The following is a 25,326-nucleotide window of genomic DNA, read 5'->3' on the forward strand; positions in this document are numbered from 1 at the left end:
GCTCCACCCCCAAAGTCTCCTGGCTGCACCCCCAAAGTCTCCTGGTTCCAGCCCCAATGTCTCCCGACTCCTCCCCCAATGTCTCCCGGCTCCACCCCCAAAGTCTCCCGGCTCCACCCCAATGTCTCCTGGCTCCACCCCAATGTCTCCTGACTCCTCCCCCAAAGTCTCCTGGCTCCACCCCCAAAGTCTCCAGGCTCCACCCCCAAAGTCCCCAGCTACTTCTTGAATTGGACTTGGCCACCCTGTACCTGCCCAGCTTCTCGGACTCCTGGTAGTGGACGTAGATGTTGTTCAGGCCGCACAGGAACGCGGTCAGGATGATCATCAGGATGAACATAAACCTGAACGGAGGAAAGAACGTCGCAAGTTCAGCCGAAGGAAGGGAACCGCCAAGGGGGGCTCTTGATTTCATCCCTGCCTTCATTTCTACCCCCCCCCTCCTCCCATATAGCCTCACAACAAACCTGCGAGGCAGGTCAGGCTGACAGCGTGTAGAAGAAGATATTGGATTTCTATCCCACCCGATACTCCGAAGAGTCTCAGAGCGGTCACAACGTCCTTTCCCTCCCCTTCGCCCCGTGTGTGGCTGGCTCGAGGTCACCCAGCAAGCTTCCATGGTGGAGTAGGGATTCGAACCTGGGTCTTGCAGATCCTGACAAGAACAGAAGCAGAGCCCTGCTGGATCAAACCAGGGGTCCAGCTAGCCCTGCCTCCTGTCCCACACCAGTTACTCCAGAGGTCCAAGAACAGGGCCTCTCCTGAGGTTGCCCCCTGGCACCAGGATACAGAGGTTGACTGCCTCTGAATGGGGAGGTTCCGTTAAGTCATCATAGCTAAGAGCCCTTGACAGACCTTCCGTGACAGTGTAGTCCCGGGGTGGCCAAACTGTGGCTCAGGAACAACGTGTGGCTCTTTTATACATAATGTGCGGCTCTAGAATTTTTATTTATTTATTTTTTATTTATAGAAGCCCTCACCAACCTATCAGCCAGCTTGGAGAAAGCATTTCTCTCTTAAAATCACTGGCATAGCAGTTAAGGGCACCAACTCTTACCTTGGAGAACCAGGTTTGATTCCCCACTCCTCCACTTGCAGCTGCTGGAATGGCCTTGGGTCAGCCATAGCTTTCATAGGAGTTGTCCTTGAAAGGGCAGCTTCTGGGAGAGCTCTCTCACCCCACCTACTTTGCAGGCTGTCTGTTGTGTGTGGGGGTGGGGGAAGGTAAAGGAGATTGTGACAGCTCTGAGACTCTGAGATCCAGCGTATAGGGCAGGATATAAATCCAATAATCTGCCAGCTGGTGGCTTGGAGGACAAATTTAAAATTAAAGTTGCTTTCTTTCCACCTCTCCCTTCTCCATCTATTATCCTCCCTCCCTCCCTCCTGTCTTGCGGCTCTCAAACATCTGACCTTTACTCTATGTGGCTCTTACGTGAAGCAGGTTTGGCCACCCCTGCTGTAACCCCTAGCCTGTGCTGCCTCTCTTTTGCCTGATGCCTTGGGGGATCCTGTTTCCATACAAACTCACTCTTTCCCCGCCCGCAAATGGCATATCTCCATAAGCTTTCAGTTGGATACCAAACCAAAGGTGCTGGAGACTGAACTCTGAGCTTCCTCACCAAAGCAGCCCCAAGTCAAAGGCATAGAGACTCTGTTCCCCCCCCCCCCCGACCCCAACCAACCCTGCAAGGTTCTACAAAGGACACGGGCTTCGTCATGGTTACAGCTTGCCCAAGGGCTTTAAGAACAAAAGAGAAGCCATGTTGGATCAGGCCAATGGCCCCTCAAGTCCAACACTCTGCGGCCAAAAAACCAGGTGCCATCAGGAGTTCCACCAGTGGGGCCAGGACACTAGAAGCCCTCCCACTGTGCCGCCCCCCAAGCACCAAGAATACAGAGCATCACTGCACCAGACAGAGAGTTCCAACAATACCCTGTGGCTAATAGCCACTGATGGACCTCTCCTCCAGATGTGGATCCAATCCCCACTTGAGGCTGGCTATGCCTGTAGCCACCACCACCTCCTGTGGCAGTGAATTCCACGATCACCCTTTGGGTGAAGTAGTTTGGGGAGCAGAGAATTCTGCCTCCGCAGGGCCCAAAGGTGGCCTACCGAATCATGTCATCGATCATCTTGCCGATGGAGATCTGCAGCGTCCCCAGGGTCTCGTGGGCCGGAAGGATGTACGCCAGACGGGTGAAGCTGAGCATGCTGGTGACAGCAAAGAGCACCTCCGCCATGAACTGGGGGTCCTCCGTCCGCCACTCCAGGCGTTCTGCAGACAGAAGAAGATGATATTGGATTTATATCCCGCCCTCCACTCCGGAGAGTCTCAGAGCAGCTCACAATCTCCTTTCCCTTCCTCCCCCCCCCCCACAACAGACACCCTGTGAGGTAGATGAAGATAATGGATTTATATCCCGCCCTCCACTCCGAAGAGTCTCAGAGCGGCTCACAATCTCCTTTCCCTTCCTCCCCCCCCCCACAACAGACACCCTGTGAGGTAGATGAAGATAATGGATTTATATCCCGCCCTCCACTCTGAAGAGTCTCAGAGCGGCTCACAATCTCCTTTCCCTTCCTCCCCCACAACAGACACCCTGTGAGGTAGATGAAGATATTGGATTTATATCCCGCCCTCCACTCTGAAGAGTCTCAGAGCGGCTCACAATCTTCTTTACCTTCCCCCCCCCCACAACAGACACCCTGTGAGGTAGATGAAGCTATTGGATTTATATCCCGCCCTCCACTCCGAAGAGTTTCAGAGCAGCTTGCAATCTTCTTTATCTTCCTCCCCCACAACAGACACCCTGTGTGGTAGATGAAGATATTGGATTTATATCCCGCCCTCCACTCCGAAGAGTCTCAGAGGGGCTCACAATCTCCTTTACCTCCCCCCCCCCCTCAACAGACACCCTGTGAGGTGGGTGGGGCTGAGAGAGAAAATCCCAGAGTTTTTGGTGCCCTGAAAGAAAGAATGTCCTTTCTTGGGTTTCTTCTCATCGAAACAGAAGAGGCCTGCCAGTTAAAATAAGCTCTGGGCTCAGATCTCAAGAATGTTTCAAGAATGGCCAGGGCTCTCAGATCTGAAATGATCAAACTCTGGCCCTGGATCCCACAGATCTATTCCCTAATGATAGTGGGTTTCTCTCATGGAAGGAGTCTTTGGCCAGAAGAAAGTGCTGTTTAGGGAAACAGAACTGTAGAAGCTACTCGCCGGAAATTAGACGGCAGGGAAAAAAAGGAATTTTGAAAGTCATCTGGCAAATCGTTGACCATTTCTGTTTGAACTTATGCACAGAAGCCTCTCTGGGTGGGGGTGCGATCCCAAATCCAAATCTAAACATCAAGGGAGAAGCTCACCAGCTGCTGTGTAATAGTAGCATTCTGGGGAGGAGTTGGGGTCCAGGCAGTGGATGTGGCCCTTGAGGAAGACCAGAACCCGGAGCACGAAGGAGGCCAGGTACATGCTGAGAATGACGATGTCCAGGAAGTTCCACCAGTCCAGGAGGTAGCTGCGCAGGCCCTCGATCCACACCTCCTTGCACTCAAACCAGAAGAACCCTGGAGGGGAAGCAGAGGGACCCAGGAGCAGAGCGCACCCGCTGGGACCGCAGAACGGTCTCTACTGTCCCGGACTACTGAGCCATCCGGGTCTCCATGGACGCCGCTTTGCTCCGCCCACTCCACCAATCTATCCGTTTCCATCCTTCCCTTCCTCCGGCGAGCTCAGAGTGGCACCTTGTCCTCAGAACAACCCTGAAGGTGGGTTAGGCTGAGAGAAAAGGACTACCGCAAGAGGTGGTGGCAGCTACCAGCATACACAGCTTCAAGAAAGGATTGGATAAGCATCTGGAGCAGACGTCCATCAGTGACTATAAGCCACAGCGTATTGATGGAACTCTCTGTCTGAGGCAGTGATGCTCTGTATTCTTGGTGCTTGGGGGGCAGCAGTGGGAGGGGCTTCTAGTGTTCTGGCCTCACTGATGGACCTCCTGAAGGCACCTGGGTTTCTTGACCACTGTGTGACACAGTGTTGGACTGGATGGGCCATTGGCCTGATTCAACAAGGTTTCTCTTATGTTCTTATATTCTTGGTTCTGGTATTATTGGAACTCTCTGTCTGGGGCAGTGATGCTCTATATTCTTGGTGCCTGGGGGGCAAGAGTGGGAGCACTTCTAGTGTCCTGGCCCCTCTGGTGGACCTCCTGATGACACCTGGGGTTTTTGGCCACTGTGTGACACAGAGTGTTGGATTTGGAGGGGCCATTGGCCTGATCCAACATGGCTTCTCTTATGTTCTTACGTCTGGAGCAGTGATGCTCTGTATTCTTGATGCTTTGGGGGGGCACAGTGGGAGGGCTTCTGGTGTCCTGGTTCCACTGATGGACCTCCTGATGACACCTGGGGTTTTTGGCCACTGTGTGACACAGAGTGTTGGACTGGGTGGGCCATTGGCCTCATCCAACAGGGTTTTTCTTATGTTCTTATGGTAACTGTTTCCTCGCCTTCCCTCCCAGAGCCCTTCCACCCACCTGCCACCCACACCATGTGCAGGGAGGTCTCCCACAGACTTTGGTTCCGCCCCTTGAAGACCTCGTGGTAGTGCTCCAGCACCAGGGACTCCACCAGCAGGAAGACCAGGAACCAGAGGTAGGAGGCCGAATGCAGGAGGAACTTGATCACCGGGATCTTCACCATTTTGCCCACCTGCCCGGAGAGGAAGCGACACAAGCGTGGGTCTGTGAAACAGGCAACGCAGGGAACCGCACATCCTGCCCAGTGGGAAGGAGTTCCACAACCAGGAAAAGAGAAAGGGCTCTCTGCCAGGCCAGCGAAAACAGGGTGCACCCAGGTGACCACTCTCTCTTTAACTATTTAAGTGTTTGCTCTCTTAAAGTCCCTGGCCATCTTCAAACAGCAGCTGGACAAACCACTGTCAGCCGGCAGCTTGGAGAATGCATTTAAAGTTAAAGTTGCTTTCTTTCCACCTCCTCCCCCATCTATTTGCCTTCTTTCCTTCCTTCCCTCCCTCCCTCCCTTCCCTTCCTCTCTCCCTCCCTCCCTTCATTCAAACCACCCGGGGGTCTCTGATTGGAGCAGGGATTTGTATCCTGTTGCCCATTGTTCCAAATCCCCAAGCTCCATTTGTATGGCTCCAATGAGACAGGCGGGAACTCCAAAACAGTCTTCACTCTAGGGTTGCCAATCCCCAGGTGGGGGCAGGGGATCCCCCGGTTTGGAGGCCCTCCCCCCCGCTTCAGGGTCATCAGGAAGCGGGGGGAGGGGAGGGAAATGTCTGCTGGGAACTCTGTTATTCCCTATGGAGACTTCTTCCCATAGGAAATAATGGAGAATTGTTCTGTGAGTATATGGGGGGGGCTGTTTTTTGAGGTAGAGACAACAAATTTTCAGCATAACATCCAGTAACTCTCCCCAAAATACCCCCCAAGTTTCAAAACGATTGGACCAGGGGGTCCAATTCTATGAGCCCCCAAAGAAGGTGCCCCTATCCTTCATTATTTCCTATGGAAGGAAGGCATTTCAAAGGTGTGCGGTCCCTTTAAATGCGATGGCCAGAATTCCCTTTGGAGTTAAATTCTGCTTGTCACACCCTTGCTCCTGGCTCTACCCTCAAAGTCTCCTGGCTCTACCCCCAAAGTCTCTTGGCTCTACCCCCAAAGTCTCCTGGCTCCACCCCCAAAAGTCTCCTGGCTCTACCCCCAAAGTCTCCCAGCACCACCCCCAAAGTCTCCCGGCTCCACCCCCAAGTCCCCTGGCTCCACCCCAAAGCCCCCCAGCTCCATCCCCAAGTCTCCCGGCTCCACCCCCAAGTCTCCTGGCTCCACCCCCAAAGTCTCCCGGCTCCACCCCCAAAGTCTCCCGGCTCCACCCCCAAAGTCCCCAGATATTTCTTGAATTGGACTTGGCAACCCTACTTCACCAGAACACAACTGCATAGCTTCAAATATCATGGAAGAGGGACTTTGGACACGCTGGGGATTCCCTTCCGCCTAACTCCACACCTGCGCGGGATCCACTCACCTTGGACTTGGGGGCCACCCAGTAGACCAAGCACAAGAGGGGCATCAGGAGGAAGATGGCGCAGGAGATGAAGACCTTCCAGGCACTGTTGCTGCCCCGCCAGCTCTGCAGGCTCCCGCACCAGATGGAGGACAGGACTTGCTGGCAGATGGGGTGGGCCACAAACTGGGCCGGCAGGAAAGAAGCCACGCCTTTAGGATTCTGAATACGACACTGTTCTCTAGAGCAGGGTTTCCCAAACTAGCTCCACCCCAAAGTCTCCTAGCTCCACCCCCAATGCCTCCTGGCTCCACCCCCATGCCTCCTGGCTCCACCCCAAAGTCTCCTGGCTCCACCCCCAATGCCTCCTAGCTCCACCCCCAATGCCTCCTGGCTCCACCCCCAAATGCCTCCCCAAAGTCTCCTTGCTCCACTCCCAATGCCTCCTGGCTCCACTCCCAATGCCTCCTGACTCCACCCCCAAATGCCTCCTGGCTCCACCCCCAAAGTCTCCTGGCTCCACCCCAATGCCTTCTAGCTCCACCCCCATGCCTCCTGGCTCCACCCCAAAGTCTCCTGGCTCCACCCCCAATGCCTCCTAGCTCCACCCCCAATGCCTCCTGGCTCCACCCCCAAATGCCTCCCCAAAGTCTCCTGGCTCCACTCCCAATGCCTCCTGGCTCCACTCCCAATGCCTCCTGACTCCACCCCCAAATGCCTCCTGGCTCCACCCCCAAAGTCTCCTGGCTCCACCCCCAATGCCTCCTAGCTCCACCCCATTGCCTTCTGACTCCACCCCAATGCCTCCTGGCTCCACCCCCAAAGTCTCCTGGCTCCACTCCCGATGCCTCCTGACTCCACCCCCAAATGCCTCCTGGCTCCACCCCCAAAGTCTCCTGGCTCCACTCCCAATGCCTCCTGACTCCACCCCCAATGCCTCCTAGCTCCACCCCATTGCCTCCTGACTCCACCCCAATGCCTCCTGGCACCACCCCCAAAGTCTCCTGGCTCCACCCCCAAAGTCCCCAGATATTTCTTGAATTGGACTTGGCAACCCTAGTCTGACCCATCCCTGGGCTTGTTTCTATAAGGCCACCCCTTTGCCCCGCCAGGACTCCCTCGCCAGCTTACCCGTTTCTGGTTGTAATTGACGGCCAGCCGGAGCCTGGCGAGGTTGGGGATGCCCTCCTCGAAGGCCTGCTCGTCCAGCTCCTCGTCTTCCCCCATGGCCTCGTCGTCCCCGAGGTCGTTCAGCACGGCTGTCACCTCGCTCTGGTTGCGGCACATCCCCAGCAGCTCAAAGGCAAACTCCTGGCTCAGCTGCTCCAGGGACAGGTAGTCCGGCTGGGCGGGAGGAGGCAGAACCCAGGGAAGGAAGGAGCAGGCGTGAGAGAGGAGCGGGGACTGCAGCCCTGGCCCAGCCCCTTCGCCCAAAGGGTGACGAACACATGGAACTCACTGCCACAGGAGGTGGCGGTGGCTGCAAGCAGAGACAGCTTCCGGAGGGGACTGGATAAATATGTGGAGCAGAGGTCCATCCGTGGCTCTCAGCCACAGGGTAATGATGGGACTCTCTGTCTGGGGCAGGGATGCTCCGTCTTCTTGGTGCTTGGGGGGGCACAGTGGGAGGGCTTCTAGTGTCCGGGCCCCACTGGTGGACCTCCTGATGGCACCTGGGGGTTTTGGCCACTGTATGACAGAGTGTTGGACTGGAGGGGCCATTGGCCTGATCCAGCCTGAGTTCTTTGATGTTTTTATGTCTGGGACAGTGATGCTGTTTTCTTGGTATTTGGGGGACAACAGTGGGAGGGCTTCTGGAGTTCTGGCTCCACTGATGGACCTTCTCTATCACTGTCGGGGCAGTGATGCTCTGTATTCTTGGTGCTTGGGGGGGCACAGTGGGAGGACTTCTAGTGGCCTGGTCCCACTGATGGACCTCCTGATGGCACCTGGGTTTCTTTGGCCACTGTGTGACACAGAGTGTTGGACTGGAGGGGCCATTGGCCTGATCCAACATGGCTTCTCTTCTGTTCTTATATTCTTGGTGCTTGGGATGGGGAGGGGGAACAGTAGGAGGGCTTCTGGAGTTCTGTCTCTGTTGCTGGACCTTTTGATGGCATCTGGGGGTGTTTTTTGGCCTCTGTGTGACACAGAGTGTTGGACTGGATGGGCCCTTGACCTGATCCAACATGGCTTCTCTTATGTTCTTATATTCTTGGTGCTTGGGGGGGGGGCACAGTGGGAGGGCTTTTAGTGTCCTGGCCCCACTGATGGACCTCCTGATGGCACTTGGTATTTTGGCCACCGTGTGACATAGTGTTGGACTGGAGAGGCCATTGGCCTGATCCAACATGGTTTCTCTTATGTTCTTCTGTCTGGGGCAGTGATGCTCTGTATTCTTGATACTTGGGGGGGCACAGTGGGAGGGCTTCTAGTGTTCTGGCCCCACTGGTGGACCTCCTGGTGGCACCTGGGTTTTTTGGCCACCGTGTGACACAGAGTGTTGGACTGGAGGGGCCATTGGCCTGATCCAACATGGCTTCTCTTATGTTCCTCTATCTGGGGCAGGGATGCTCTGTATTCTTGATACTTGGGGGGCACAGTGGGAGGGCTTCTAGTGTCCTGGCCCCACTGATGGACCTCTTGATGGCACCTGGCCCCTGTGTGACACAGAGTGTTGGACTGGAGGGGCCACTGGCCTGATCCAACAGGGCTTCTCTTATGTTCTTATGTGACACAGAGTGTTGGACTGGAGGGGCCACTGGCCTGATCCAACAGGGCTTCACTTATGTTCTTATGTGACACAGAGTGTTGGACTGGAGGGGCCACTGGCCTGATCCAACATGTCTTCTCTTATGTTCTTATGTGACACAGAGTGTTGGACTGGATGGGCCATTGGCCTGATCCAACAGGGCTTCTCTTATGTTCTTATGTGACACAGAGTGTTGGACTGGAAGGGCCACTGGCCTGATCCAACAGGGCTTCTCTTATGTTCTTATGTGACACAGAGTGTTGGACTGGAGGGGCCATTGGCCTGATCCAACAGGGCTTCTCTCATGTTCTTATGTGACACAGAGTGTTGGACTGGAGGGGCCACTGGCCTGATCCAACAGGGCTTCTCTTATGTTCTTATGTGACACAGAGTGTTGGACTGGATGGGCCATTGGCCTGATCCAACAGGGCTTCTCTTATGTTCTTATGTGACACAGAGTGTTGGACTGGAGGGGCCACTGGCCTGATCCAACAGGGCTTCTCTTATGTTCTTATGTGACACAGAGTGTTGGACTGGATGGGCCATTGGCCTGATCCAACAGGGCTTCTCTTATGTTCTTATGTGACACAGAGTGTTGGACTGGAGGGGCCACTGGCCTGATCCAACAGGGCTTCTCTTATGTTCTTATGTGACACAGAGTGTTGGACTGGAGGGGCCACTGGCCTGATCCAACAGGGCTTCTCTTATGTTCTTATGTGACACAGAGTGTTGGACTGGAGGGGCCACTGGCCTGATCCAACAGGGCTTCTCTTATGTTCTTATGTGACACAGAGTGTTGGACTGGAGGGGCCATTGGCCTGATCCAACAGGGCTTCTCTTATGTTCTTACTTGTAGGACCTCAGCTCAAAAGTCCCTTAAATAGCACTTGGGACCAGTGTTCCCTCTGAGTCCGCTTGCGGAGAGGGTGGGATATAAATTTAAAGTCAATAAAATACAAAACATTAGGCTGAGTTCATGTGAGCCAGCTCACATTTTTTAGCCTCCAGCTCCCACATTTTTGTCTTAGGAAGGATGGATGGCCCTGGAGCAAACTAATTGATGCAGCAGCTCACAACTTTTAATTTTTATTTGCAAGACTGCACAGCTTCGAGGGAGTCTTGGAACATATTCCAGCCACCCCATGGGGGAAACAACTCCAGATAAAATAGAAAAGGAGGGCCTTAGGAACTCTCTGCCACAGAACCTAGAACCAGCCCTGAAGTATAACTGTGAGCAGAAAGAGGCTTGGAAGAAACATGGTCACTCTACCTGGGCCTCATTTTGGGAAGCTCACAGAAGCAGAGCTCCGGAACCTCTACATTTTATTGTGCTCTTTCTTTCATAACCCCCCCCCCCAAATACCTGCTTCTCAGCTCCATTGTTCAACCCCCCTGTGAAAATTTTGCTGAGCTCTAAGATTTAACAAACTTTCTAATATTTCCTCCCACAAAAAATGGGGAAATAACCAAAACATATAAAGCAGACAGATCGAAATCTTCATCATGCCACTGTGGCTACATAGGGGAAAGTAATTTTAAAAGAAGAAGAAGAATTGCAGATTTATACCCCGCCCTTCTCGCTGAATCAGAGACTCCGAGCGGCTCACAAGCTCCTAGATCTTCTCCCCCCACAACAGACACCCTGTGAGGTGGGTAGGGCTGATAGGGCTCTCCCAGAAGCTGCCCTTCCAAGGACAACTCCTACAAGAGTTATGGCTGACCCAAGGCCATGCCAGCAGCTGCAAGTGGAGGAGTGGGGAATCAAACCTGGTTCTCCCAGGTAAGAGAGCTGTGGCTGACCCAAGACCATTCCAGCAGCTGCAGGTGGAGGAGTGGGGAATCAAACCCGGTTCTCCCAGATAAGAGAGCTCTGGCTGACCCAAGGCCATTCCAGCAGCTGCAAGTGGAGGAGTGGGGAATCAAACCCGGTTCTCCCAGATAAGAGAGCTCTGGCTGACCCAAGGCCATTCCAGCAGCTGCAAGTGGAGGAGTGGGGAATCAAACCCGGTTCTCCCAGATAAGAGAGCTCTGGCTGACCCAAGGCCATTCCAGCAGCTGCAAGTGGAGGAGTGGGGAACCAAACCCGGTTCTCCCAGATAAGAGAGCTCTGGCTGACCCAAGGCCATTCCAGCAGCTGCAAGTGGAGGAGTGGGGAATCAAACCCGGTTCTCCCAGGTAAGAGAGCTGTAGCTGACCCAAGGCCATTCCAGCAGCTGCAAGTGGAGGAGTGGGGAAGCAAACCTCTTTCTCCCAGATAAGAGAGCTCTGGCTGACCCAAGGCCATTCCAGCAGCTGCAGGTGGAGGAGTGGGGAATCAAACCCGGTTCTCCCAGGTAAGAGTCCGCACACTTCACCACTACACTAAACTGGCTCTCCAAAGTATGATGGGACTAAGGTTTTATTGTGACAATTATAATTCAAGAAGCATTTGAAGGTAGCTGCTGAGCTGCTCTCATTTAGCACCCCTTCCGGTGATGTCTGGTGTGTGTGGCATATGCAAATGAGTTTGTGCTGATGAGCTCCGGCACCTCCTTTTCTACGTAGTGACCCCCTGCGATCTCTACCTCTACCACCACCACCACGCGTCAAGAGGCAGACCTTGAACTCGGGCTCCTTCTTCGAGAGGCCCTTGAGCTCGCGGCTGAGTTTGAAGGCGGTGAGCATGGCATCTTCGCTGGCGATGCAGAGGTGGGCCCGGCTGGCGATGCCCTTGTAGGTGTTGATGCGGGAGAGCGAGAACTTCAGGAGGTCGTACTTGCGGCCGTTGGAGCACTCCAGGCAGCCGCAGGAGACCTTGTGCGGGCGCGGGATGGCGTGGCCCTTCTTCATCAGCATGTCCACGATCTCGTAGAGGTCCTTCTCACAAGCCAAGGTGAGGGGCGTCACGCCGGGGGCGAAGCGCGAGTTGTCGATAGAGTTGTCAAAGAAGGCCAGCGAGAAGGACTTGATGTCCATCTTGAGGCCTTTCTCCTGGTCCAGTCGGTCCAGGAGAAGCTTGACCACATGAGGCTGGTTGGTGTCCACGGCAACCAGCAAGGCTTCATGGACCTGGCGGAAGTCGAACTTGACATAGCGCAGCAGCGTTTTGGTGATCTCCTCGCCGCCAGTGCGGATGGCCAGGTTGAGGGCCTCCCGCCACGCTCGGTCCTCCGCGTCGTCCAGCTGCCTCAGGATCCCATCGCTCACCTGCAGCAGCTGCTGGACCTTCACCAGGTGACCATCTTGAATGGCGCTCAGGAGGCCCTCCGGGAACTTCAGTTTCTTGTTCACGATTTCCTTCCAGTTGGGCTGCTAGGAGGAAGGAAGCAAAGGGAAGGCAATTATTCTCATTTTACTAGGATGTTGTTATCATTCAGTCCATGACCTGGTTCAGGGGTGGCCAAACCGTGGCTCGAGAGCCACATGTGACTCTTTCACTCATATTGTGTGGCTCTCAAAGCCCCCACTGCCTCCCCCCTACTGCCTCCTACTGAGTGGGGGTTGAGAGGAGGCCTGTCGGCTGACTTGGAGAAAGCACTTGTCTCTTTAAACCACTTCTCCAAACCAAGTCAGCCAGAGGAAGGAGATGGTAGACAGACAGACAGACAGATGATAGAATGATGACAGATAGATAGAGCAGGGGTGGCCAAAGGTAGCTCTCCAGATGTTTTTTGCCTACAACTCCCATCAGCCCTAGCCATTGGCCATGCTGGCTGGGGCTGATGGGAGTTGTAGGCAAAAAACATCTGGAGTTACCATTGGCCAACCCTGAGATGGATGGATGGATGAATGGATGGATGGGTGGACAGGGGGGTGGATGGATGGGTGGACGGGGGGTGGAAGGGTGGATGGATGGATGATGGATGGATATATAAGGGGTGTCAAACATGCATTTTAGGGGCCGAATCAGGCTCCCGGAGGGCTCCTATCAGGCCCCGAAGCAACTGGCTATCATCTGCTTCCTTCTCCCTCTCTCTTGCTTCCTTCTGCATCACAGCTTGCTTTGCAGGGCTTGCTCAATTGCACAGGAGCTACAGAGCAAAGCCTCTGCTTTCTCCATTGGCTGAGGCTCCTTCCCCACCCCAGTCCCTTGGGGAGGGAGGGAAAGAGCCAGAGCTTCCTTTGCTCAGTTCCTTGGATCTCATGGGAGAAATACAAAGAAAGCATCTTTAAGACCAATGAGTGCTAACATCTTAAGCGTGTTTTAAGTTTTAGAAAAAATATATTTGTGTTTGCCTGTGTTTTTTATGAAATTTATCTCTCTGCTACTTAATCTTAAATAGGTACACACACAACCCAGCCCAACATGGTCCGGCCCAACCCAACATGGCCCAGCCCAACAATGGTTCATTTATGTCAGATCTGGCCCTCATAACAAATGAGTTTGACACCCCTGAGATGACAGACAGACAGACAGATAGATAGATAGATAGATAGATAGATAGATGATAGATAGATGATAGCTAGATGATAGATAGATAGACAGACAGACAGACAGACAGATGATAGATGATAGACAGACAGACAGATAAATGACAGACAGATAGATAGACAGACAGGCAGATAGACAGACAGGCAGATAGATGATAGATAGACAAGCAGATAGATGACAGACAGACAAACAGATGATAGATAGACAGACAGACAGACAGACAGATGATAGATGATAGACAGACAGACAGATAAATGACAGACAGATAGATAGACAGACAGGCAGATAGACAGACAGGCAGATAGATGATAGATAGACAAGCAGATAGATGACAGACAGACAAACAGATGATAGATAGACAGACAGACAGACAGACAGACAGATGATAGATGATAGACAGACAGACAGATAAATGACAGACAGATAGATAGACAGACAGGCAGATAGACAGACAGGCAGATAGATGATAGATAGACAAGCAGATAGATAGACAGACAGACAGACAGACAGTTAGATGATAGACGGACAGACAGATAGATAGACAGACAGACAGATGATAGACAGACAGACAGATAGATGATAGACAGACAGACTGGGGTGGTTTGCCATTGCCTTCCCCAGTCTTTTACACTTTCCCCCCAGCAACCTGGATACTCATTTTACTGACCTTGGAAGGATGGAAGGCTGAGTCAACCTTGGGCTGGCTACCTGAACAAGCTTTCGCTGGGATTGAACTTTGCTCGTGAGCAGAGGGCTCCGACTGCAGTACTGCAGCTTTACCACTCTGCACTATGGGGCTTTTAAGGTAAAGGCAGTCCCCTGTGCAAGCACCAGTCATTTCCGACTCTGGGGTGACGTTGCTTTCACAACGTTTTCACGGCAGACTTTTTACAGGGTGGTTTGCCCTTGCCTTCCCCAGTCTTCTACACTTTCCCCCCAGCAAGCTGGGTCCTCATTTGACCAACCTTTGAAGGCTGGAAGGCTGAGTCACCCTTGGACCGGCTGGAATTGAACTCGGGTCGTGAGCAGGGAGTTCAGATCACAGTACTGCAGTACTGCTGCTTCACCACTCTGCGCCACGGGGCCACTGTGTGTCTTACAAGGTGGTACATTACTCCTAATAAACTTTTTCGTATACAAAGCAACTCCTCTAGACTTTGTTGGAAAGGCTGTAATTTGACAGGTACTCAACCATCACTGGCGGCAGCTCCCAGTACTCCAATCGTTCTGGAAATCGATTCAGGACATAATTTTCCAAATTCTGCATGTTTGCATTCCGCTACAGTTCGAAAACCTAGTAATGAACCTTTGGATTGTTAAAATTCCAAATTTTCACAACATTGAGATAAGAGAAGAATTTTGTGCAGCAGCACGCCTAGAAATAGAAGAATGTAGATTTATGCCCCGCCGTTCTCTCTGAATCAGAGACTCAGAGCGGCTTACGATTTCCTTTATCTTCCTCCCCCACAAAGACACCCCATGAGGTGGGTGGGGCTGAGAGAGCTTTTACGGCAGTTGCCCTTTCAAGGACAACTCTTATGAGAGCTATGGCTGACCCAAGGCCATTCCAGCAGCTGCAAGTGGAGGAGTGGGGAATCCAACCCAGTTCTCCCAGATAAGAGAGCTCTGGCTGACCCAAGGCCATTCCAGCAGCTGCAAGTGGAGGAGTGGGGAATCAAACCTGGTTCTCTCAGATAAAAGTCTGCGCACTTAACCACTACATCACACTGGCTCTCTTAATAGCTTCCAAATGGAAATCTTTGAAACTTTTTATCTATTCCAAATTGGCATATTAAGGTGCACTGCAGGAATTGCGTGTGCTTGACAAAGAGCCAATTTGGTGTAATGGTTAAGTGTGTGGATTCTTATCTGGAAAAACCGGGTTTGATTCCTCACTCCTCCACCTGCAGCTGCTGGAATGGCCTTGGGTCAGCCATAGCTCTCTTATCTGGGAGAACCGGGTTTGATTCCCCACTCCTCCACCTGCAGCTGCTGGAATGGCCTTGGGTCAGCCAGAGCTCTCTTATCTGGGAGAACCGGGTTTGATTCCCCACTCCTCCACCTGCAGCTGCTAGAATGGCCTTGGGTCAGCCAGAGCTCTCTTATCTGGGAGAACCGGGTTTGATTCCCCACTCCTCCACCTGCAGCTGCTGGAATGGCCTTGGGCAGCCAGAGCTCTCTTCTCTGGGAGAACCGGGTTTGATTCCCCACTCCTCCACCTGCAGCTGCTGGAATGGCCTTGGGCAGCCAGAGCTCTCTTCTCTGGGAGAACCGGGTTTGATTCCCCACTCCTCCACCTGCAGCTGCTGGAATGGCCTTGGGCAGCCAGAGCTCTCTTATCTGGGAGAACCGGGTTTGATTCCCCACTCCTCCACTTGCAGCTGCTGGAATGGCCTTGGGTCAGCCAGAGCTCTCTTATCTGGGAGAACCGGGTTTGATTCCCCACTCCTCCCCTTGCAGCTGCTGGAATGGCCTTGGGTCAGCCAGAACTCTCTTATCTGGGAGAACTGGGTTTGATTCCCCACTCCTCCACTTGCAGCTGCTGGAATGGCCTTGGGTCAGCCAGAGCTCTCTTCTCTGGGAGAACTGGGTTTGATTCCCCATTCCTCCACCTGAAGCTGCTGGAATGGCCTTGGGTCAGACATAGCTATCGCAGGACTTGTCCTTGAAAGGGCAGTTGCTGTAAGAGCCCTCTCAGCCCCACCCACCTCACAGGGTGTCTGTTGTGGGGGGAGAAGACATAGGAGGTTGTAAGCCACTCTCCCGCATGAGTCTCTGATTCAGGGAGAAGGGCGGGGTATAAATCTGCAATTCTTCTTCTTCTTCTTGACAAAATCACTGACACGATTAAACAGCAGGATTCTGAGCTATATGAATCCACCTTTCTGAGTGTTTGGCTCCCATACCCGGAATGCCTTGCTTCTAATAAGCATTACTCTTTGCAACTGGATGCAATAAATGCCATCGATTAAGGTATTCTCGCAAGATTAAGCCAGCGGTATCTAATGCTATTGGTTAATTGGTTATTTAATTTGTATTGTTTTCTTTCAGAACGATCGGACCAGGGGGTCCAATTCTATGAGCCCCAAAAGAAGGTGCCCCTATCCTTCATATTAGTGAGTATAAATGGGCAGTCTTCGCAGTGGAGGACGGTAAGCAGTGGGGTGCCGCAGGGCTCGGTACTGGGTCCCATCCTCTTTAACTTGTTCATAAATGATTTAGAGTTGGGAGTGAGCAGTGAAGTGGCCAAATTTGCGGATGACACTAAATTGTTCAGGGTGGTGAGAACCAGAGAGGATTGTGAGGAACTCCAAAGAGATCTGTTGAGGCTGGGTGAGTGGGCGTCAACGTGGCAGATGCGGTTCAATGTGGCCAAGTGCAAAGTAATGCACATTGGGGCCAAGAATCCCAGCTACAAATACAAGTTGATGGGGTGTGAACTGGCAGAGACAGACCAAGAGAGAGATCTTGGGGTCATGGTAGATAATTCACTGAAAATGTCAAGACAGTGTGCGTTTGCAATAAAAAAGGCCAACGCCATGCTGGGAATTATTAGGAAGGGAATTGAAAACAAATCAGCCAGTATCATAATGCCTCTGTATAAATCGATGGTGCGGTCTCATTTGGAGTACTGTGTGCAGTTCTGGTCGCCGCACCTCAAAAAGGATATTATAGCATTGGAGAAAGTTCAGAAAAGGGCAACTAAAATGATTAAAGGGCTGGAACACCTTCCCTATGAAGAAAGGTTGAAACGCTTAGGGCTCTTTAGCTTGGAGAAACGTCGACTGCGGGGTGACATGATAGAAGTTTACAAGATAATGCATGGGATGGAGAAAGTAGAGAAAGAAGTACTTTTCTCCCTTTCTCACAATACAAGAACTCGTGGGCATTCGATGAAATTGCTGAGCAGACAGGTTAAAACGGATAAAAGGAAGTACTTCTTCACCCAAAGGGTGATTAACATGTGGAATTCACTGCCACAGGAGGTGGTGGCGTCCACAAGCATAGCCACCTTCAAGAAGGGGTTAGATAAAAATATGGAGCAGAGGTCCATCAGTGGCTATTAGCCACAGTGTGTGTGTGTGTGTGTGTATATATATATATATATATATATATATTTGGCCGCTGTGTGACACAGAATGTTGGACTGGATGGGCCATTGGCCTGATCTAACATGGCTTCTCTTATGTTCTTATGTTCCTTTTAGACATCATTTAAACTTTATTTGTAATCCATCCGATCAAGACTTATTGTTAAGTTTGATACTCAGAGGATAGTTTCTTGAACATAACTTAATTATTCTTAATAAAGACCGTTAAAGTTAAAACAAAAAAAAGGCGGGGGGGACCTTTTGTGTCTCTCAGGGGTTGCCTGTCTGGGAGTCCCTGATCGGCAGGACCTGATCTACCGGTACATGTTTTTTGAGGGGGGGCAAAATTAAAAAATGAGGCCCTCTTTTGGGCCATTCTGTCTTATGGTCCCATAGAATTAGGCTTGCCAATCCCCAGGTCCCAGCGGGGGTTCTTTCGCTTTCCCAGGCTCCTTCCCACCCCCAGTCAGCTGGCCAACGATTGAAAGGCTTCCTCTCGGGATGGGGTGTCTGTGTTACTTTGGAGAAGTTGGCAGCAACTCGTGAGTAGAGAGGCCAATCCCTCGCTTCAGAGTCGCCAGAAACAGGATGGGGGGGAGGGAAACTTCTGCTGAGCACTTCATTATTCCCTAGGTGGAGATCGATTCTCATAGGGTATAATGGGGAATTGATCTGGAGGTTTCGAGGGCTCTGGGGGAGCTGCTTTTTGAGGTAGAGGCACCAAGTTTTTAGTATAGTATCTAGTGCCTCTCCCCAAAGTACCCCCCAAGTTTCAGAACGATCGGACCAGGGGGTCCAATTCTATGAGCCCCAAAAGAAGGTGCCCCTATCCTTCATTATTTCCTAGGGGGAAAAAGGTGTGCTGTCCCTTTAAATGAGATGGCCAGAACTCCCTTGGAGTTCAGTTCTGCTTGTCACACCCTTGTTCCTGGCTCCACCCCAATGTCTCCTGGCTCCACCCCCAAACTCCCCAGATATTTCTTGAATTGGATTTGGCAACCCTACATAGAATACAATGGACTCCATACCCAATTTGGCTCCCCCCCCCCACCGTTGGCGCCAAGGACAAGCACCCCCCTCTGCCCCTCCCCCTAGATCCGGCCCTGCTGACCGGTGGCCTGTTGGTAACTGGCGGGACGGGTGCTTTCCCTTCCTGAAACGCCCATCTGCACAGGCCGCTTTCGGAGAAACCCGGCGAACTTTTCCAGCCATCCTTGCTGGTTACAGCAAGGATACTATACTGAACTTTTCCAGCCATCCTCTGCGGGTTGGAAGGGTCGTACCCACTGCGGCACCTCGCCTGCCTCCTCCAAGAGAGAAGAGGCAGCAGCAATAAGAACATAAGAGAAGCCATGTTGGATCTGGCCAATGGCCCATCCAGTCCAACACTCTGTGTCACATAAGAACATCAGAGAAGCCCTGTTGGATCAGGCCAATGGCCCCTCCAGTCCAACACTCTGTGTCACATAAGAACATAAGAGAAGCCCTGTTGGATCAGGCCAGTGGCCCCTCCAGTCCAACACTCTGTGTCACATAAGAGCATAAGAGAAGCCCTGTTGGATCAGGCCAATGGCCCCTCCAGTCCAACACTCTGTGTCACATAAGAACATAAGAGAAGCCCTGTTGGATCAGGCCAGTGGCCCCTGCAGTCCAGCACTCTGTGTCACATAAGAGCATAAGAGAAGCCATGTTGGATCAGGCCAATGGCCCCTCCAGTCCAACACTCTGTGTCACATAAGAACATAAGAGAAGCCCTGTTGGATCAGGCCAATGGCCCCTGCAGTCCAACACTCTGTGTCACATAAGAGCATAAGAGAAGCCCTGTTGGATCAGGCCAGTGGCCCCTGCAGTCCAACACTCTGTGTCACATAAGAGTATAAGAGAAGCCCTGTTGGATCAGGCCAGTGGCCCCTCCAGTCCAACACTCTGTGTCACATAAGAACATAAGGGAAGCCCTGTTGGATCAGGCCAGTGGCCCCTGCAGTCCAACACTCTGTGTCACATAAGAGCATAAGAGAAGCCCTGTTGGATCAGGCCAATGGCCCCTCCAGTCCAACAATCTGTGTCACACAGTAGCAAAAAATTTTATATATACACACACACTGTGGCTAATAGCCACTGATGGACCTCTGCTCCATATTTTTATCTAAACCCCTCTTGAAGGTGGCTATGCTTGTGGCCGCCACCACCTCCTGTGGCAGTGAATTCCACATGTTATTCGCCCTTTGGGTGAAGAAGTACGTCCTTTTATCCGTTTTAACCTGGCTGCTCAGCAATTTCATTGAATGCCCACGAGTTCTTGTATTGTGAGAAAGGGAGAAAAGGACTTCTTTCTCTACTTTCTCCATCCCATGCATTATCTTGTAAACCTCTATCATGTCACCCCGCAGTCGACGTTTCTCCAAGCTAAAGCGTTTCAACCTTTCTTCATAGGGAAAGTCTTCCAGCCCTTTAATCATTCTAGTTGCCCTTCTCTGGACTTTTTCCAATGCTATAATATCCTTTTTGAGGTGCGGTGACCAGAATTGTACACAGTACTCCAAATGAGACTGCACCATCGATTTATACAGGGGCATTATGATACTGGCTGATATGTTTTCAATTCCCTTCCTAATAATTCCCAGCATGGCGTTGGCTCATTACTTGCTCCATAATTAAGTCCCTAGCTGAGCTGAATGCCGTTTTGCTCTTTCTCCTTCTTTAGCTGGGCGTGATTCGAGTCAAGCCCCCCCCCCCCCCAGGCCCAGGAGGGCCAAACGGAATGCAAATCAGCCACCTGGGGAAGGTGTTTGTTCCAGAGCTGTGGCTCTTGGCAACCGCCCTGCTCCAAAAGGCTGCGGCCTGCAGAACGTCTTCTGGTTGCCTCGGGTAGGGACAAGTCTTGCAGCAAGGCACTCAGCTTCCTAGCCCGTCGTGGCTTGGGGCTGGGGTCTCTGAAGGACTTAGAGTTGCCAAGTCCAATTCAAGAAATATCTGGGGACTTTATGGGGTGGAGCCAGGAGACTTTGGGGGTGGAGCCAGGAGCAAGGTGGCGACGAGCGTGACTGAACTCCAAAGGGAGTTCTGGCCATCACAGTTAAAGGGATTGCATGCCTTTTCAATGCCTTCCCTCCATTGGCAATAGTGAAGGAGAGGGGCACCTTCTTTTGGGGCTCGTAGAATTGGACTCCCTGGTCCGACCTTTTTGAAGCCTGGAGGGCGTTTCGAAGGGAGGCATCAGGTGGTATGGTGCAAATTTGGTGCCTCTACCTCAAAAAACAGCCCCCCCACTAAAGTTCCAGATACCCACAAATCAATTCTCCATTAAGAACATAAGAGAAGCCATGTTAGATCAGGCCAATGGCCCATCTAGTCCAACATTCTGTGTCACACAGCGGCCAAATATATATGTATATATATATATACACACACACACACACACTGTGGCTAATAGCCACTGATGGACCTCTGCTCCATATTTTTATCTAACCCCCTCTTGAAGGGGGCTATGCTTGTGGCCGCCACCACCTCCTGTGGCAGTGAATTCCACATGTTAATCACCCTTTGGGTGACGAAGTACTTCCTTTTATCCGTTTTAACCTGACTGCTCAGCAATTTCATCGAATGCCCACGAGTTCTTGTATTGTGAGAAAGGGAGAAAAGTACCTCTTTCTCTACTTTCTCCATCCCATGCATTATCTTGTAAACCTCTATCATGTCACCCCGCAGGCGACGTTTCTCCAAGCTAAAGAGCCCCAAGCGTTTCAACCTTTCTTCATAGGGAAAGTGTTCCAGCCCTTTAATCATTCTAGTTGCCCTTTTCTGGACTTTCTCCAATGCTATAACATCCTTTTTGAGGTGCGGTGACCAGAACTGCACACAGTACTCCAAATGAGACCGCACCATCGATTGATTCCATTGGGGAATCAACCTCCATAGGGAATAATGGAGTGCCCAGCAGACATTTCCCTCCCCCCCACTTTCTGATGACCCTGAAGCGGGGGGAGGGTCTCCAAACCGGGGGATCCCCAGCCCCCACCTGGGGATTGGCAACCCTAGAAGGACTGTCTTCTCCCATAGGAGCAATTTCACACAATTTCAATCGAAGGAATGAACAGTTGCAAACATGGATGCAATCAGTTCTACCCGATATCCATAACCTGGTAGAAGAAGAAGAAGAGGTTATTGGATTTATATCCCGTCCTCCACTCCGAAGAGTCTCAGAGCGGCTCACAATCTCCTTTCCCTTCCTCCCCCACAACAGACACCCTGTGAGGTAGATGAAGATATTGGATATATATCCCGCCCTCCACTCTGAAGAGTCTCACAGCGGAGGGCGGGATATATACCTTCCTCCCCCACAACAGACACCCTGTGAGGTAGATGAAGATATTGGATTTATATCCCGTCCTCCACTCCGAAGAGTCTCAGAGCGGCTCACAATCTCCTTTCCCTTCCTCCCCCACAACAGACACCCTGTTTATCCAGCACTTTCTTTTCAAGAGCAGCTGAGAAAGAGGCTGGAGAGGGCTCTCACAGTAGCTGCCCTTTCAAGGACAACCTCTGCCAGAGCTATGGCTGACCCAAGGCCATGCTAGCAGGTGCAAGTGGAGGAGTGGGGAATCAAACCTGGTTCTCCCAGATAAGAGTCCGCACACTTAACCACTACACCAAACATGCTCTCCACCAACAAGAGGCCTGTAAACACCAATAAGAGGCCTGTGGGATTTAACTTGTCACGTAAAGCATGGAAGACGGCTAATAGAATACAAACAGGCTTGGGCAGCTTTGCAGACCTGTCGTTTAAACGGGGGAAAATACCAGGATCTCAATGCGATCGTGGTGCGCCCTACCAAACGTTTTTCCATCTGTCCCAGGAATGTGAGCATCGTGCTTTCCAGGGAGATGTGAGGGAGCTCTTTGAAACGTCCCCAGCTGCAAACAAGTGGATTGAAAATCTAGATAGTAATAGTGAGATTGTTCAATCTGTTTACCTTTTGTATCAACGTGGCTTCATGTTATTCTATGCTCCGTGTGTGTAATTCTGCCATATAATCACCCTCTCCACGGACTGAGATCACGGTCCTCCTGATGGTTCCATCAATCAAAATTCATTTGATGGGCACGAGAGATGGCCTTTTTAGTGGCTGCCCCACAAATATAAGCCAACCTCCCCAGGGAGGTGCACCTGGCCCCCTCACTCTGGACCTTTAAGAGGCAACCGAAGATGGTTTTATTTAGGGCCACTTTTGGTGATGTTTACTAAGAACAAAGGAAGCCCCGTGGCGCAGTGGTAAAGCTGCAGTACTGCAGTCCAAGCTCTCTGCTCGCAACCTGAGTTCAATCCCGATGGAGGCTGGGTTCAGGTAGCTGGCTCCAGGTTGATTCAGCCTTCCATCCTTCCGAGGTTGGTCAAATGAGTCCCCAGCTTGCTGGGGGAGAAGTGGAGATGACTGGGGAAGGCAATGGCAAACCACCCTGTAAAACGCCTGCCGTGAAAAGGTTGTGAAAGCAGCGTCACCCCAGAGTCAGAAATGACTGGTGCTTGCACAGGGGACGACCGTTACCTTTTACTAAGGCTCCTGAGCAGCGTTCTTCCTAAGCTGTTAGCGTGAGCTAGCTCACAGATTTTTGTCTTAGCACATTTTAATCGCTCTCTTTGTAAGTATTTCCTCTGTCCTGAGGCTACCACCAAACAACTTCTTTGGATGCTCTCGAGTTCTAATATTTTGGGAGAGGGAGAAAATTTTCTTTGTCCATGCTCTCCATAGAATCATAGAGTTGGAAGGGTCATCTAGTCCAACCCCCTGCACAATGCAGGAAACTCACAAACATCTCCCCCTAAATTCACAGGATCTTCATCGCTGTCAGATGGCCATCTAACCTCTGTTTGAAAACCTCCAAGGAAGGAGAGCCCACCACCTCCTGAATTGGAAGGGACCTCCAGGGTCATCTAGTCCAACCCCCTCCACAATGCAGGAAACTCACAAACACATCCCCCTAAATTCACAGGATCTTCATCGCTGTCAGATGGCCATCTAGCCTCTGTTTGAAAACCTCCAAGGAAGGAGAGCCCACCACCTCCTGAGTTGGAAGGGACCTCCAGGGTCATCTAGTCCAACCCCCTCCATAATGCAGGAAACTCACAAACACCTCCCCCTAAATTCACAGGATCTTCATCGCTGTCAGATGGTCATCTAGCCTCTGTTTGAAAACCTCCAAGGAAGGAGAGCCCACCACCTCCCGAGGAGGAAGCCTGTTCCACTGAGGAATCACTCTAACAGTCAGGAAGTTCTTCCTAATGTTGAGCTGGAAACTCTTTTGATTTAATTCCAGGGAGATGTGAGGAAGCTCTTTGAAACGTCCCCAGCTGCAAACAAGTGGATTGAAAATCTAGATAGTAATAGTGAGATTGTTCAATCTGTTGAGGCTGGGTGAGTGGGCATCAATGTGGCAGATGCGGTTCAATGTGGCCAAGTGCAAAATAATGCACATTGGGGCCAAGAATCCCAGCTACAAATACAAGTTGATGGGGTGTGAACTGGCAGAGACTGACCAAGAGAGAGATCTTGGGGTCGTGGTAGATAATTCACTGAAAATGTCAAGACAGTGTGCGATTGCAATTAAAAAGGCCAACGCCATGCTGGGAATTATTAGGAAGGGAATTGAAAACAAATCAGCCAGTATCATAATGCCCCTGTATAAATCGATGGTGCGGTTTCCTTTGGAATACTGTGTACAATTCTGGTCACTGCGCCTCAAAAAGGATATTAGGATATTATAGCATTGGAAAAAGTCCAGAAAAGGGCAACTAGAATGATTAAAAGGTTGGAACACTTTCCCTATGAAGAATGGTTAAAATGCTTGGGGCTCTTTAGTTTGGAGAAATGTCGACTGCGGGGTGACATGATAGAGGTTTACAAGATTATGCATGGGATGGAGAAAGTAGAGAAAGAAGTCCTTTTCTCCCTTTCTCACAATACAAGAACTCGTGGGCATTCAATGAAATTGCTGAGCAGTAGGGTTAGAACGGATAAAAGGAAAGTCTTTCTTCACCCAAAGGGTGATTAACATGTGGAACTCACTGCCACAGGAGGTGGCGGCGACCTGGGGTTTTTGGCCACTGTGTGACTCAGAGTGTTGGACTGGAGGGGCCACTGGCCTGATCCAACAGAGCTTCTCTTATGTTCTTATGTGACCCAGAGTGTTGGACTGGAGGGGCCACTGGCCTGATCCAACAGGGCTTCTCTTATGTTCTTATGTGACCCAGAGTGTTGGACTGGAGGGGCCATTGGCCTGATCCAACATGGCTTCTCTTATGTTCTTATGTGACCCAGAGTGTTGGACTGGATGGGTCATTGGCCTGATCCAACATGGCTTCTCTTATGTTCTTATGTGACCCAGAGTGTTGGACTGGAGGGGCCACTGGCCTGATTCAACATGGCTTCTCTTAGGTTCTTATGTGACACAGTGTTGGACTGGAGGGGCCATTGCCCTGATCCAACAGGGTTCTCTTATATTCTTATGAGGCTTGAGAGAAATCTAGGCAGCGGCTATGCAGAAAGGGGGAAGAGGAAAACAGGAGAGGTGAGGGGGAGAAGAGTCAGGGGGCAGCAGGAGCACTGCCCCACCCCCACGCCCAGTCTCTAGCAGAGATACGAAGGAAGCGTCTTCCCAGAGATCACGACAGAGGCAGCAATTCCAGTGCCGCCTCCCAGGGGACAGTTTCTTCTTCGGGATCTGCTCTGCTGTGAACAAAGGTGAGCCAGGTCCTTTCAGGCGGCTGGCAGGGTTCATCCTCAGCAGCAGAAGGGGAGGAGGTTTCAAGAATCCTAGAGCTGGAAGGGGCCTCCAGGGTCATCTAGTCCAACCCCCTGCACGATGCAGGAAACTCACAAATACAAAAAACTCACAATTACAAAAAGAAGAGCCAGATGAAGGGAGTTTTGACTCTTGAAAGTTCATCCCCCCCCTCCAAAAAAATCTTGTTTGTCTCTAACAGGGGTGACCAAACTTGCTTAATATAAGAGTCCCATAGAAGAAGCATCAGATATTTGAGAGCCACA

The 25,326-nt window shown here is 51.5% G+C and overlaps 1 protein-coding gene across 1 annotated transcript in view; it reads right to left on the reverse strand.

The window, feature by feature from the left end:
• The window catches only part of LOC132590836 (short transient receptor potential channel 2-like), a 37,803-nt gene that overhangs the window by 12,033 nt on the left and 444 nt on the right, over positions 1 to 25,326 (reverse strand). Inside the window, exons 2-8 of the mRNA XM_060263768.1 lie at positions 11,379 to 12,071; positions 7,160 to 7,372; positions 6,050 to 6,214; positions 4,540 to 4,714; positions 3,368 to 3,568; positions 2,117 to 2,279; positions 252 to 344 (exon numbers count right to left, since the gene is read on the reverse strand). Coding sequence (XP_060119751.1) covers positions 252 to 344; positions 2,117 to 2,279; positions 3,368 to 3,568; positions 4,540 to 4,714; positions 6,050 to 6,214; positions 7,160 to 7,372; positions 11,379 to 12,071 — 1,703 coding nt within the window. The remainder of the gene's footprint in view (positions 1 to 251; positions 345 to 2,116; positions 2,280 to 3,367; positions 3,569 to 4,539; positions 4,715 to 6,049; positions 6,215 to 7,159; positions 7,373 to 11,378; positions 12,072 to 25,326) is intronic.

This window comes from Heteronotia binoei, unplaced genomic scaffold (assembly GCF_032191835.1).
Source record: "Heteronotia binoei isolate CCM8104 ecotype False Entrance Well unplaced genomic scaffold, APGP_CSIRO_Hbin_v1 ptg000860l, whole genome shotgun sequence".
Taxonomy (NCBI): Eukaryota; Metazoa; Chordata; class Lepidosauria; order Squamata; family Gekkonidae; genus Heteronotia; species Heteronotia binoei.